Below are 14,804 nucleotides of genomic sequence, written 5' to 3'. Positions count from 1 at the left end.
CCAGGTGGAAAACGATTTAAACTTCCTTGGCGCCGGTTGGCGGAACGAAGGAGCGCCTGGCGCGCCTTGTGGGCGGCCATAACCGTTCAGACGGTAAAGCGCCAATTAAGTAAGTAAGTAAATCTCCAAAACCGTAATGCTGTTTGGGGAAAAAGTTTACTTGTATCCGAAAAATGTGCGAGTGATTTTTAAAAAGTCCTCAGTTGACAAGATCAAACACCATAAGCCGAACTTCACAAAGATAGAAACAACGTCCGCCCATCACAAACAACAATAATTCTTCGTATCTATGTTTGAAAATTCAGATGGATGTCATGGTTCCGAATTGATTGAAAGAGTCCAAGATATTATAAAAGCGACAGCATTGCCACGCCAATGTTAAAACACCTAGTCGCTGATATAATCCGTAAAATCTCCGGGGCGTGTCTTTATCGCTACACGAAGAAGGAGAAGATGTTGAGCTTCGTATACAGACGACTGCATCGACGAATGAGCGTCGCTCAAAATAAAATACTATCTCCCTTGTGTCTTACGTGACTTAGCACGTCATCGACCTAATCCACTATTATATGGTTTACGCCGTCACCTGACAGATGGCAAACAACTGGACAACCATATGTCGCATCCACCCACTGGAGAAAGTTGCAGGGCTGCGAAAAGCCATAGGATATCTCCTTAAGACATCTGAACATCATCTTTGTATTGCGGCGAAAGTGCTTCGTAGTACCGTATAATATTAAGTAGTTAAATCTCTTTCTTTAAACAAAATTATATTCTCGATTTCATACTAAGCTGATTTTAAGTGTGATACACTGATTTATTGTCTTTTGATTAATGTCTCATAGTAAAGCGTTTATGAGTTTTAATATTACAGCCAAGTTAATTGCTTTTCAGAGTTAATAATTCAATGACACTGTGCTGTAAATTTATAGACATATTTTAAGTCTTTGAATATGTTCGTATGTGTGAATGTACATTAGAGCGTATCACGGTGTATATTTCGCTTCCCAAGGCAGTCGGTTCTATGTACCGGAGCGACTCGGGATTTTTCCCGACCAAGGACTGTCATTTCAGTGTAACCCCATTTAATTTGTTGCGTCCCTCCCACAAATTGTCATCCTCCCAACAGCTCCTTGCAGTGGGACTGCTCCATTTTCTCTTGCTCCGGGAAGGTATCGAATCCAATCCGGGTCCGTCTCCTGACCCCGGTCCCGAGAAATGGTTTTGCTGCATCTGCCGGAAAAGAATCTTTTTAGGACGGTCATACTCTGTTCAGTGTATCTCGTGTAAGGGATGGTTGCATCGGACAGGTTGTTTTGGGCTTGATCCCAAAACCCGACGTCCACGTAACTTTTATAAATCTTTTGTGGCTCCTTGCTCTTCATGTCCAAGGGCGTCCCGTAGTCTACGCCTCCGCGACGGCAACCCCCCGACGGGTTTAATTGCGCCATGTTGCCAGGTCGCAAACCCCAATTTACCGGGTACCCCAATGCTTGCCCAAAGACGCCCAGTCCCAGGGCCACAACAGCATGTGCGCCCTGGCCTCCCTCAACCCAGGCGGGCGTAGTCACCCGTCACTTACTCCCAGAGTGGCGACGTCTCCCCCTATGCACTTCAGAATTCTGCAGTTAAACTGTAATGGATTAACTGGGAAGATCACGGAGATAGTCGATTTCATGAAGCGGCACAACATCCGCATTGCTGCGATTCAAGAGACTAAACTCACAGCAAGATCTGCACTGCAAACCTGTTCTGGGTATAATGTCCACAGCAAAGATCGCATGAGCGGAAATGGAGGCGGCCTCGCGTTTATCATACACCACTCTGTGCAATATCATATATTTGATCCTGGCATCGACCGCAGGGACAATGTCTTAGAACGTCAAGGCCTATCTGTCCGGTCAGGCGATGCAAACCTAGAAATCATAAACATCTACATCCCTCCTGCCACCTGTTGCCCCAGTGGATACCGCCCTAATATTAGCCTCTTACTCACTGGCAACAATCGCATTATCTTAGGCGACTTTAATGCCCATCACGATATATGGCATTCAAACTTGCTGGCGGACAGTCGGGGTGATATGTTGGCGGATCAAATAGAAGAAACGACGTTCTGCATAATAAACGGAGACGCCCCCACACGTATGGTAGGAAGCTGTTACAGTTCGCCGGATATCGTGAGCGCAGAACTCGTAAACTGCGTCAACTGGCAGCCGATGGTAACATTGGCATCCGACCACCTGCCTATACTTATTTCGTTCGAGCGTACCGCCGACTTCATCGTTACAGAAAAACGCACTTTCATAAACTTTAAAAAAGGAAAGTGGGAGGAATACAAATCTTTTACAGACAACCTCTTTGCTGCCCTCCCTATCCCGACTGATGCCCGCCAAGGGGAGCGTGCCTTCCGTAAGGTCATTGAATCCGCCTCGGCACGTTTCATTCCCGTCGGGAGAATTCCCGAAATTCGGCCCCACTTCCCGGCGGAGAGAACGTGACCTTATAAGACAGCTCGACCCAGGCGACCCCCAAATAAGGGACATAAACCAACGCATCAGATTGCTTGTGAATGAACACAATCGGGCGAAATGGGAGGAGCACCTAAGAGGTTGTAACCTCTCTGCCGGTGTGGGTAAACTTTGGTCCACCGGAATTAAGAACAATGACAAAGTTTCATCGCCTTCGGCGATAAAGTGCTGTCGGATTCGAAAAAATGCGCGAGCGCTTTCTGCCGTCAATATGTAATGCGTTCTACGGTCGACAAAGATAGACGGAGGGCATAGCCATTCGGATGCTTAAAAGCCTAGGGAAAGAGGGTTTCAAATACTTAGCACATGTTTTCAACCTGTCTCTTTCCACCTTTGTCATACCCGAAAAATGGAAAATGGCCAAGGTGGTCCCGCTACTAAAGCCTGGGAAACCAGCTAACATAGGAGAGATGTATCGTCCGATATCTCTCCTATCGCCAGTAGCAAAGACGCTTGAAGCCATTTTGCTCCCCCTACTACAAATTTGCAGCTAGCCTCTCATCAGCATGGCTTCAGAAAACTCCATAGCGCCACCACCGCGCTAAATGCCATCAGCACCCAGATAAATTGCGGTTTAAATCAAAACCCCCACCATAGAACAGTACTCGTAGCGCTAGACCTATCAAAAGCTTTTGATACGGTCAACCATGGCACGTTACTGCAAGACCTGGAAGGGTCTACCCTTCCCCCATGTCTTAAAAGGTGACCGCAAATTATCTGGGTGGTCGGCAGGCATCGGTGCAATTTAGAAACGAAACATTAAAACCAAGAAGAATTAAACAAGGGGTGCCACAGGGTGGTGTCCTATCCCCACTTTTGTTTAATTTCTACATATCTAAGCTACCTTCACTACCAGAAGGAGTCACTATCGTTCCATACACCGATGACAGCACAATAATGGCCACAGGCCCAGGCCCACAGATCGATGAGCTCTGTAACAGAATAAACATCTACCTCCCTGATCTCGCCAGTTTTCTCGCCTCGCGAAACCTGGCATTATCACCGACTAAATCTTCCGCGACCTTATTTACAACATGGACGTCCCAAATGTCGACCATTTTGAACATCCACGTCGATGGCACTACGCTACCGACTGTCCTACACCCCAAAATCTTGGGTGTGACGTTTGATCAGGATCTACATTTTGGTGAGCATGCAGCCGCAATTGTTCCGAAAATCCAGAGCCGTAATAAAATCCTCAAATCCCTTGCTGGCAGTACCAGGGGAAAAGATAAAGAAACGCTCATTACTACATACAAAGCAATTGGCCAGCCGTTTACGTGCTACGCGTCACCCATATGGTCACCAAGCCTAAAAACTACCCACTGGAAGAAGCTACAGGCCTGCCAAAATACTGCTCTCAGAATCGCCATGGGCTGCCTTCTTATGTCCCCAGAACACCATCTACATAATGAGGCGAGAATACTCCCCATCAGGGAGAGAAATGAGATGCTAACCAAACAGTTCCTGTTGAATACCCAGAAACCTGGGCATCCAAACAGACATCTGATTGATGAGCAACAACGCCTAGGGGCTTAAGGAGTCATCTCCGTAAGCATTTTGAGGGAATAAGGCACCTGAGAACCCAGCCGTATGAAGCAAAAAAACACAAGCAGGTCCTTGGTGAACTCCACAAGCAGGCGTCGGACCTTTATGTCAGAAATTGCCCGGTAAATCCAGTACTCAAAGAAAAGTACCCAAAACTTATGGAAGAGGAACGCATACTCCCCAGGGAAACTCGTGTAACTCTTCCTCAACTTCGTTCTGGATACTGTAACAGGTTAAACTCTTACCTTCCAGAATCAACCACGACATACAAAATGTATGCCCCGCTTGCAATGTGTCCCCACATGACACCAACCATCTCTTTAATTGTAATGTGGAACCAACACCTCTAACACCCCTTTCCCTGTGGTCCACCCCTCTTGAAATAGCAAGTTTCCTTGGACTCCCGTTAGAGGATATTGATGAAAATTTGTGATCGGTCGCCGCTGTTAGGTGGGGCGAAGCACTGCTACAACAACAACAACAACAACGGTATATATTTATTTACAAATTAATCAATTAATCAGACTAAATATGATTAAAAATAGAATATACGAAGCGATCGAAATTTATAGAATAAAACGATTTTCGATTAGAAGAAATTCTATGCTTAATCTTTTTTTAAATATTCCGCATTACATATTCTCTGTAGGCTGTTGTACTTGTATAGATGAAAAAAAAATCAAGACATTCTCCATGGGATTGAACGCTTAACTTGGGAGAAATGGGGTATTATTATTATTATTATTATTATTTGGCCTGGAAGCACTGCGAACTTTGTGCAAATCTATTGTGCATGACCTATCAGCCTAATTTTATGTATCTAAGTACCTAAGGAATTAAGAGTCACACCACCTAGATGGGAGAGTCTCTGCCTTGCCAGAGCGACGCATTCGCAGAGAAAGTGAACCGGCGCTTCTAGCTCCCAGAAATGACAAATTTGAGTATCGGATAGATTTAAATTACTTAGGTGATATCGTAGATCGCAGTGTCCCGTATAGTGAGAGTTCTTAGGTCCTCCCTGCTTAGATTAATGAGTTTGGCTGATACATACTTTCGTTGCCGGAAGTATAAACACTTTGGCCTGTCTTTGCCCTGGGCAGTCAATCCAGTGACATGTGAGTTGTTTTGTTTCCCAGTTACTTTTGATTTTCCTGGTGAGTTCTTTTGTGGCAGCACCCTGCTTTGCTAGGTAATCTGCATCTTCATACCTTCATGTCCCTGATGTCTGGGAACTAGAGATATACGTCGCCGATAAACGCCGCCGCCGCCGCCGATTGCGGTTGTTTTTCGCACGCCGCCGCCGAATGTCAAAAATATCGGCGCGGCGGCGGCGCCCGGCGCGTTACTATATTTTCTACTCGTTTAAGACTGTTTAGGCCATTTATTGTTCATGTCGAAAATTGGTCGGATATGGTCGAAAGTGGTGTCAACGGATGCGCATCACTGCCAGTTATAAGAAACTAATTGCGAAATTTAAATATTTCTAACTGTTCAAAAGTTATTTTAAAAAAAATAGGCCCTTTCGATGTCAGCTTAACACGGACTTTGCATCACCCAATTCACCAAGTTATTAAAACAAAACACTAAATTTATATGCTCACTTTGCATATTTTTTTTTTTCAAAAAATTAATAAAGAACAATGAATTCAAATAAAATGACCCAAGGCGAACATGTTTTCAAATTGTCCTCAAGTTGCTAAAAAAAGCAAGTTAACCAAAAAAGGTGCCGATTTAAAAAAAAATGTTTATTGCGATTGGCTGAAAGAATAAGCGAAATCAATGACGCAAAATCCTTTAGTAGGTTCTAGGGGCATACACACTCCTTTGAAATGATTCTTACCTCACACTTTAATTGAGGATATATGTACGTATAAGGGTTTGAAAAATCACTTGGGCTTACATTCAAACATCTGTTGTCTATTTGCGTAACTTTACAATAGGATCTGAAATGTTAGTTTTGATTTTCGCACTTAATCCTTCAACACCCAAGCCTCCTGGCTTGAGATTTCCTAAAGTTGGCGGCCCTATCCAAAACTAGTCCCTTGGAGTGAATCACATTGATTATAGCCTATCAACCAAGTTTAAATATCACCTACACGTTACGGCTCCTTTACAAATGTGAATATGTAGGCACATATATTTACCAGGTGAGGCTTTGTCCTTCGCAAGAACACTCAAATTGATGAAGGAAAAGCTTTCCCAAGACAGTCGAATTAAGGACCGTGTGTTCTACTATCCTAACGTAGTGGACAGTCGGCCTAGTCTGAAAACTGAAGCTACGCGGTCATCCATAATGAGCTCTTACATCATAAGGCCGGAAAACAGAAGTTAACATCTTTCAACTTAAAATCGGTCGACTTCCATTCTAAAACATCGTTTTGATTTAACGAAGACTATTGGAATCAATTTTGTGAACACAAACGTCTGCAAACTTTAGTCTACATTTTAAAAATTTTATCCAGAGTTCTTGTAAAATTTTTATTATGTAGATGCGCCGAAGATTATACGATTTTCACCCATTACGCAATGACATCCACTTAGACTGCTTATGATTTCGAGGGCGGCAACTTTGGCCGAATAGTCACTCCCTAACGTTTCAAGGTGTTTCTCTGGTGTAGCTCGACAGCATAGCGCGACAAAAGCATCGTTGGAAAGTCTTTGGAGCTACACCTAGAGGTTCTAGGAAAGTGACGTCAACGAAGGTATGAGTTCGAAGTCGCAGTCCTATAGTTTCTGTGGTGGTATATGGTCAGGAGGCGTGGTAGAGACTGGTGGTCGGGATTGCTACTGTTCGCACATCGGGAGTAGCTCTTAAAAACAGCCGAAACAACTGGAGGAGCCCTGGCCCACGGGAGTCATGTGTATTAAAAGACCATTAATAGCAACCGTAAGTCGCCTTTGTGCGTGGCCGGCAAGGAGCCATATTTAAAGGAATTGTGTTCGCGAAGATTAATAGGAGTTAACCCTAGGTGAAACTACGCATTGCACGAGATATACAGACAAAAGTGTGACTATTTTATGTATCTCTATTTCTTTTCAGCAGACGCAGCAGTACCAATTCTAAAGACAGGGGTTAGGTTCGAAGCCTCTCTGGAGTGAGCGAACGAGGGACAATCCCTCAGCAAGGAGCTACTCCTGAAAATTTTTGAACGGTCTGCGAGATCTTGAGGCAAAAGCCCCGGATCTTTCCGAAATGGCCAACATGTTGATTCCCTTAAATACATACAAACAAAACCTTTCCTAAATATTATTTTTTTAAATAGAAAAATCAAGCTTTTTAAAGTTAGAACATCGGCGTAAGCCGGCGCGCCGCCCACGCCGCCGCCGCCGGTATATAATAGAGCCTGCGCCCCCGCCGCCGATAAAGTGATCCGCGCAAACCTCTACTGGGAACCGATCCTAACAAAACCTTTTGTTTTTTGGCTCGCAGGTCATTAAGGATTTCTTAAATAAGCCTAAAATAAGACGTTACTAAAAGGCGTATGATGTAATATTTTTACCTTATTCTGAGGGGTGTCTGTCAGGAGTGAAACCAGTATTCCGTACTGCTTACAACTAGGGCTTAAGATTTCTCGAACTTGTTCGAGAAGAGATTTCTCGCGAGTCTCGCCTTATCGCGAGATTCTATAATCTCGAATTACTCGAAGACTCGCGAGCTTGTCGATATTCAATTTATTCGATTCATTGGCTGCTTTTATAGAGCTTACGATTTCTTCTGGAGCACGAGCGAAAATGTCCACAAAACCACAAGTAAAAACAACGAAATGTGTGGAATACTGCCAATGCAGCGACTCAAGAGAAAGTCGTGAGTATTACATGTATTTCCAGAATCTCGCGAGAAGCCGTGTTCTCGGTATCTCGTTAAAAAAAAAAATATATTGTGAACAAAATTATGTATATGGATAATAAATATGTTTGGAGTTAAGAGTCATTTGAAAGCAAAATAAACAACAAAAAAGTAACAAGTAAAAAAAAACCAAGTATACTGTCCATACAGCGACTAAGTGTATGTCGAGAAGCTCGCGAGATTTACAAGTACTTCGAGACACGAGAATCTCGCGAGAAGTCGAGTTCTCGGGTCTCGAAAATCTCGTTTGTGTTCGAGAAGAAATCGTAAGCTCTACTTACAACCGCTAATGCCAGTTTTTGCTGGGTATGTACACATACATACATAAATATATGTAAATGTGTTTATCGTTTAATGGTTCTCTTTTGCAGTTTGTTTTTTTTTCTTTTTTTAATTGCTTCTTACTGCTTCAAAAAGATTTTTCAAATAGTTTACTCGAAATAAAACTTGTTTTTCTGCATTTCGGCTAACCGTGAAATAATTGTCATAAAATTTCATTAACATTGCTCTGAAAAGAAACTGGCGCATGATCCATACAGGTGAAAAAAACGAAGCAAAATCTACCAGCAACTCCAATTGGGTTTTTAAAACAGGCGGCCGACTCTTCGCGGCCAAGTCAATGCTGTTACATATCCACAAGCAATTTTCACACACATACACAAGCACCCACACATGGGCTTGTGCATTAGTGTTCGTCACAAATTTTTTCTATCTTCTACACAATGCAGAAATTCTTGTTCCTACAAACTATTTGTCTCTTTTACGCGCATGCGCGAAGCAACACAAAACAACATTCAACCAACATTGCTGATGGCCGAAAACCTGGATAACAACAACAGCAGCAACAAAAAATTTGATTGTTGAACACTCACCCAAACACAGCGCTGGGAAGAGTCCAATGAAACGACCAGGCTGCAATTTTGTTTGTGTATGCGTGTGTGTGCCTTTACAACTGCATCGTTCATACCTAAATATTTATATGAGTGCATGCTCGGCTTGCATACATACATACTTATATTAAACTGCGTGCCCATGTTCGAATAATTCGGTATGCCTTTAATGCACCCACATTTTGATCGTTTTCGATTGACTCATACATGCATGAGTACTACGTTGGTGTTATCTATGTATGTGTGTTCGTGATTGCGTGAAGATCCACAATTGAATTTCGTTGGGAGTTGGTTCATTTTGCAAAAGTGTGTAAGTGTGAGTTACCTGTTTGCGCTGTCGATGCCGCCTTTCCATTCATCGCAGTTGCGCTTGTAGGTTTGCTGCTATGAAAATGAATTAATTACTGATGGGCAGTGGCGATTGCTTCAGCTGCACTGTGGGTTGGTTACATGGAGCTTCTTTCAAAATTAGACAGCTGTAGAAATAATAGAGCAGTACGGTAAAGTCCAAGCTGTTTCATAACTCAAATGTATATGCCAATTAGAGGTTTAAGCCGATCACTTCATCGGCGGCGGTGGCGTAGGCTCTATTATATACTGGTGGCGACGGCGTGGTCGGCGCGCCAGCGTACGCCTGTGTTCTTACTTTAAAAGGCTTAACTTTTCTATTTAAAAAAATAATATTTAGGAAAGGGTTTGTTTGTGTGTATTTAAGGTAATCAACGTTTTGGCCATTTCGGGAAGATCCGTGTTTTTTACCTCAAAATCTCGCAGATCTTTCAAAAATTTTCAGGATTAGCTCCTTGCGGAGGGATTGTCCCTCGTTCACCTACTCCAGAGAAGCTTCGAACCTAACCCCGGTCTTTGGAATTGGTACTGCTGCGTCTCCTGAAAAGAAATAGAGATACATTAAATGGCCACACTTTTGTTTGTATATCTCGTGCAAAGCGTAGTTTCACCTGGGGTTAACTCCTAATAATCGTCGCGAACACAATTTCTTTAAATTATTTGTGGCTCCTTGGCGGTCACGCACCAAGGCGGCTTACGGTTGCTATTAATGGTCTATTAATATTCATGACTCTTGTGGCACAGGGCGCCTCCAGTTTTTTCGGCTGTTTTTAAGAGCTACAATTCCCGATGTGTGAACAGCAGCAATCCCGACCATCAGACGCTACCATACCTCCTGCCCCTTACACCATATGCCTGCACAGAAGCTATAGGACTGCGACTTCGAACTCATACCTTAGTCGACGTCACTTTCCTAGAAGCTCTAGATGTAGCTCCGAAGACTTTCTAACGGATGTTTTTGTCGCGCTATGCTGCCAAGTTACACTAGAGAAAGACCTTGAAACGTTAGGGCCAAGGATGCCGCCCTCGAAATCATAAGCAGTCTAAGTGGATGTAATTACGCAAGAGTGACAATCGTATAATCCTCGGCGCATCTACATAAATAAAATTTTACAAGAACCCTGGATAAAATTTTTAAAATGTAGGCCAAAGTTTGCAGACGTTTGTGTTCACAACATTGATTTCAATAGTCTTCGTTAAATCAAAACAATATTTTAGAATGAAAGTCGACCGATTTTAAGTTGAAAGATGCTAACTGCTGTTTTCCGGGCCTTATCATATAAGAGCTCATTATGGATGACCGCGTAGCTTCTGTTTTCAGACTAGTTCGACTGTCCACTACGATAGGATAGTAGAACACACGGTCATTAGTTCGACTGTCTTGGGAAAGCTTTTGCTTCACCACTTTGAGTGTTCTTGCGAAGGACAAAGCCCCACCTGGTAAATATATGTACCTACGCATTCACATTTGTAAAAGAAGCCGCAACGTGTACGTGATATTTAAACTTGGTTGATAGGCTATAATCAATGTGATTTACTCCAAGGGACTAGTTTTGGATAGAGCCGCCAACTTTAGGAAATGTCAAACGGGGAGAATTGGGTGCTGAAAGATGAAGTATGAAAATCAAAATTTACGTTTCAGACGCTATTTTAAAGTTTCGCAAATAAACAACAGGGGTAACTTACATGTTAACAACTTGAGAACCATTTGAATCATGCTCGACTTGGGTCATGTTATTTGAATTCATTGTTCCTTATTCATTTTTTGAAAAAAAAAAATATGCAAAGTGAGCATATAAACTTATTATATAACTTTTCTTTTAGTTTTTTGTTTAAATAACTTAGTGATTTGGGTGATGCAAAATCCACGAAGATCCTGGGTTCACGCCCCAGGAAAAGCAACATCAAAAACTTTAGAAATAAGCTTTTCAATTAGAAGGAAATTCTTCTAAGCGGGGTCGCCCCCCGGCAGTGTTTGGTAAGCACTCCGAATGTATTTCTGCCATGAAAAGCTCTCAGTGAAAACTCATCTCCCTGCACGATGCAAATTGGAAGATAAGCTTGGCCTTAGATCTCTTCGGAGGTTATCGCGCCTTACATTTATTTATTTATTTTTATTTAAAGTCCGTGTTAAGGTGGCATTGAAAGCGACTATTTCTTAAATAACTTTTGAATGGGTGGAATGGGTTAAAGTTCGCAATTAGATTCTTATAACTGGCAGTGATGTGCATCCGTTGTATATCTCTAGTCTGCATGTCTATTACAAAGCGTAGTTTCACCAAAGGAGGTGTTTTGGTCTAACTCCTAATACTCGTTGATTTCTTTAAATTATTTTTGGCCCCTCGCTGGTCACGCACAAAGGCGAATTCCGGTTGCTTTAATGGTCTTTTAATACTCACGGCTCTTGTGGCACAGTTTTAACGATGGGCACCAACGCTGACCTATTGTTGATCGCGGCTGTCCACCACCTGTCACAACCATGCCTCCTGGCCCTCACACCACATGCCAGCACAGAAGCTATAGGACTGCGACTTCGAACTCATACCTTAGTCGGCGTCACTTTCCTAGAAGCTCTAGGTGTAACTCTGAAGACTTTCTAACTGATTTTTTTTGTCGCGCTATGCTATGCGAGGTCGTGTGATGGTAGCGTGCTCCGAGGAAAGTGCAAAATTAGTTGAAAAACTTAACAGGTAGAATAATATTCTAATGTTTAGACAACAGCAATACCTCATTATTTTTAACCAAATTTTACACGAAAAATCTCCGCTGTGCGACGCCTGTATTCGGTTCCATCTACTCGTACGGCTTATGCACATGTTTGTATGTAGTAGTGATTGCCAAGCGTAATGAACCCAAACGGGATGAACTCGAAAAATACGAAGGAAAGTATCTGCAGCAGCAGCAGCACAAGACACAGCAGCGACGAACCTTCGACTGAATTCTGGACAGCGAACCTTGTCGATACGGCGCTGAAATGTCATTTGTCAATCAGTGTGCGAGTACCGGCCACAATTGAAGTTAATTGCACAGTTGCGCGATAGTTTGTTAGACGCTTTGATGCGCACGGGTTTGCGAAATAGAAAAAAATATGTGCGAAAAAGTCACAAAAAGCTGATAATTATTTAAGTGATTAGAATTTACTAGCAAACCAGCTAACGGTAGATATATACCCCTATATATTAATTTGGCACTAACGCTCACTATAAAGCGGTGAAATAATGCCAAAACAAAGTGAGGATGAGCATTGAAAGTGCTTAATTTCGCACTTTTCAAAAATAACATATTAATTTAATTTTGGAGCTTTTATTGGCGATTTTTTTCACTGGCAAACAAAAAATTTATTAAATAAAATTTATTAATGAGAGTACTTGTGAGAGAAAAAAGTGGTGAGAAAATTAGTGAAACAAAAACAAAATTTTAAAATATTACAAATGTGTTTTAAATATAAAACAAAAATTAACGGACCAGTAAAACAAATTTTAATTAATTTTTTATAATAAACATAAAATTACGTAAAGTAAAAAATAATCGACAAAGTAATTTTTCTCGAAAAAAGTAAACTGCAAAAAATAAAAATTATTCGGAAACTCCAAATATAATAAAATCCAGTTAAAATGTATCAGTCCACTTCAAACTACATTGAAGACCTCATGACTGATCAGCAATATTTACAGTTGGCCAAAACGCCGAAATGTTGTCAGATGTGTAAAAAAGTGTCAGCGCCTAAGAGGAAAAATCGTCGTACTCACAGCGATGTTACACTAAGAAAATGCTGTAACAATAACAACAATAACCACAATACCAACAGCATCACACCAACAATTAATTCCCCCGCATTTCCTGTCGCCTCCACAATATCTTTTGATATGCTCGCCCATACTTGTCCAGCGCTACGAGATTCTGCCGACGCTGAAATCCAAAGCGAAGCTATCAATTCAAGCTGTAATCGCAGCCACCGCCAACCTACAACAACAATGTATCGTCGCCTATGTACCTTAATTTTATTCTGCGCTCTATTTTCTGTTGCTGAAGGTTGTGGTCCTGGACGGGGTATTGGCGGTCCAAGAAAATATCGTAAGCTTACACCACTCGTTTTTAAGCAACATGTGCCGAATATGTCGGAGCGTACATTGGGTGCTTCGGGTCTTAATGAGGGTGTCATAAAGCGTAGTTCGCCTAAATTTAAAAATTTAGTACCAAACTATAATAAGGATATCATATTTAAGGATGATGAAGGAACGGGCGCTGATCGTTTAATGTCAAGGGTAAGTGATATTGATTAGTAACTCAAGAGGCTTTAAAAGTGATTTTCTTTCAGTGTAAAAAAAACTAAGGTTCACCGAGAAATGATATATAATTTGTTTAAGTGTAGAGCATGTTACGTGCAGTGCAATATTTTGTTAAATAAATTTACTTAAACGCAAAGGTCCCGCAAAACGTTCAACTAATTGAAAAGGTCTCATAATGAGAGTTATTCAAGGAGAGATACATTTTTGTCAGCTAATAACTCTTAAACATTTTCTTTTTATTTTGTATAACAAATAAATTTTTTCTCAAAGAAAGCAAAAAATAAATCTCTGTAGAATGCATATGTGATAAACTTGCAAAAATTTTAACAGATAATAAAAAAATTAAAATAAAATTTAAAAAGAAATAAATTATTTATAAATTATGTCTCACCAAATCCAAACGCAAACTCGAATCAGACTCGTGTTCATATTTTTTTTTTTTCCTGATAATCGATAAGTCATAAGCCAAATTTGTATTTGCATGGAAAAACGTAGAAAAATATATCAATTTTTTTTTATTTTTGGGCCAAAGTTTTTAGATTACTTTTTGCTTTGATGGAGCTTTTCGGCCGAGAACTGAGAAAACAAAGTAAATTTTCCTTTTCGCTCCTACGCGTTTCGACGCTTTCGCGTATTCTTCAGGAGAGTCTGACAATTTATTACAAACAAAACAATTAATAAAACAAACATAAATATTACTGCTATTTCATTTTATTTACGTTGATTAAAATTCCCAAAATTTTTAAATATTCCGATTTTCAAATCAATTTTTACAAATTTTTGACTATGCAGTTTTCTAGTTCACAGAAATCTTCGAAACTAATAATGAGTCTCGGCAAATTTCGGAATTTGAACAAAAGTATTTGAATACAGTTTGTGGGATTTAAAATCGATAAGAATGAACACATAAAAAAAAAAATAAATGTAAGGCGCGATAACCTCCGAAGAGATCTAAGGCCGAGCTTCTCTTCCAATTTGCGTCGTGCTCCTCTTCATTTTCCCTACAAATTGGCCGGACGGGACCTACATGATTTTATGCCGACTCCGAACGGCATCTGCAAGGCAGATGAGTTTTCACTGAGAGCTTTTCATGGCAGAAATACACCCGGAGCGCTTGCCAAACACTGCCGAGGGGCGACCCCGCTTAGAAAAATTTTCTTCTAATTTAAAAACCTTATTTCTAAATTTTGATGTTGCTTTGCCCGGGGTGCGAACCCAGGGCATACGGTGTGGTAGGCGGAGCACGCTACCATCACACCACGGTGGCCGCACAATGAACACATACTTTTTAAAATATTTGTAAACAATCTTCAATCGGAAGACGTTAGTCACGTTTCCAGTTCAGGATAAAATT

At 41.3% G+C, this 14,804-nt stretch overlaps 1 protein-coding gene across 1 annotated transcript in view; it reads left to right on the top strand.

Annotated features, from left to right (window-relative positions):
* Positions 1-12,241: 12,241 nt before the first annotated feature.
* hh (hedgehog signaling protein) overlaps positions 12,242-14,804 on the top strand; it is a 103,828-nt gene continuing 101,265 nt past the window's right edge. Inside the window, exon 1 of the mRNA XM_067761424.1 lies at positions 12,242-13,426. Coding sequence (XP_067617525.1) covers positions 12,776-13,426 — 651 coding nt within the window. The 5' untranslated portion in view covers positions 12,242-12,775. The remainder of the gene's footprint in view (positions 13,427-14,804) is intronic.

Source organism: Eurosta solidaginis, chromosome 1, assembly GCF_040869045.1.
Source record: "Eurosta solidaginis isolate ZX-2024a chromosome 1, ASM4086904v1, whole genome shotgun sequence".
NCBI classification, from domain to species: Eukaryota; Metazoa; Arthropoda; class Insecta; order Diptera; family Tephritidae; genus Eurosta; species Eurosta solidaginis.
The sequence above is the reverse complement of the archived record's forward strand: the minus strand, read 5'-3'. Positions and strand labels throughout refer to the sequence as shown.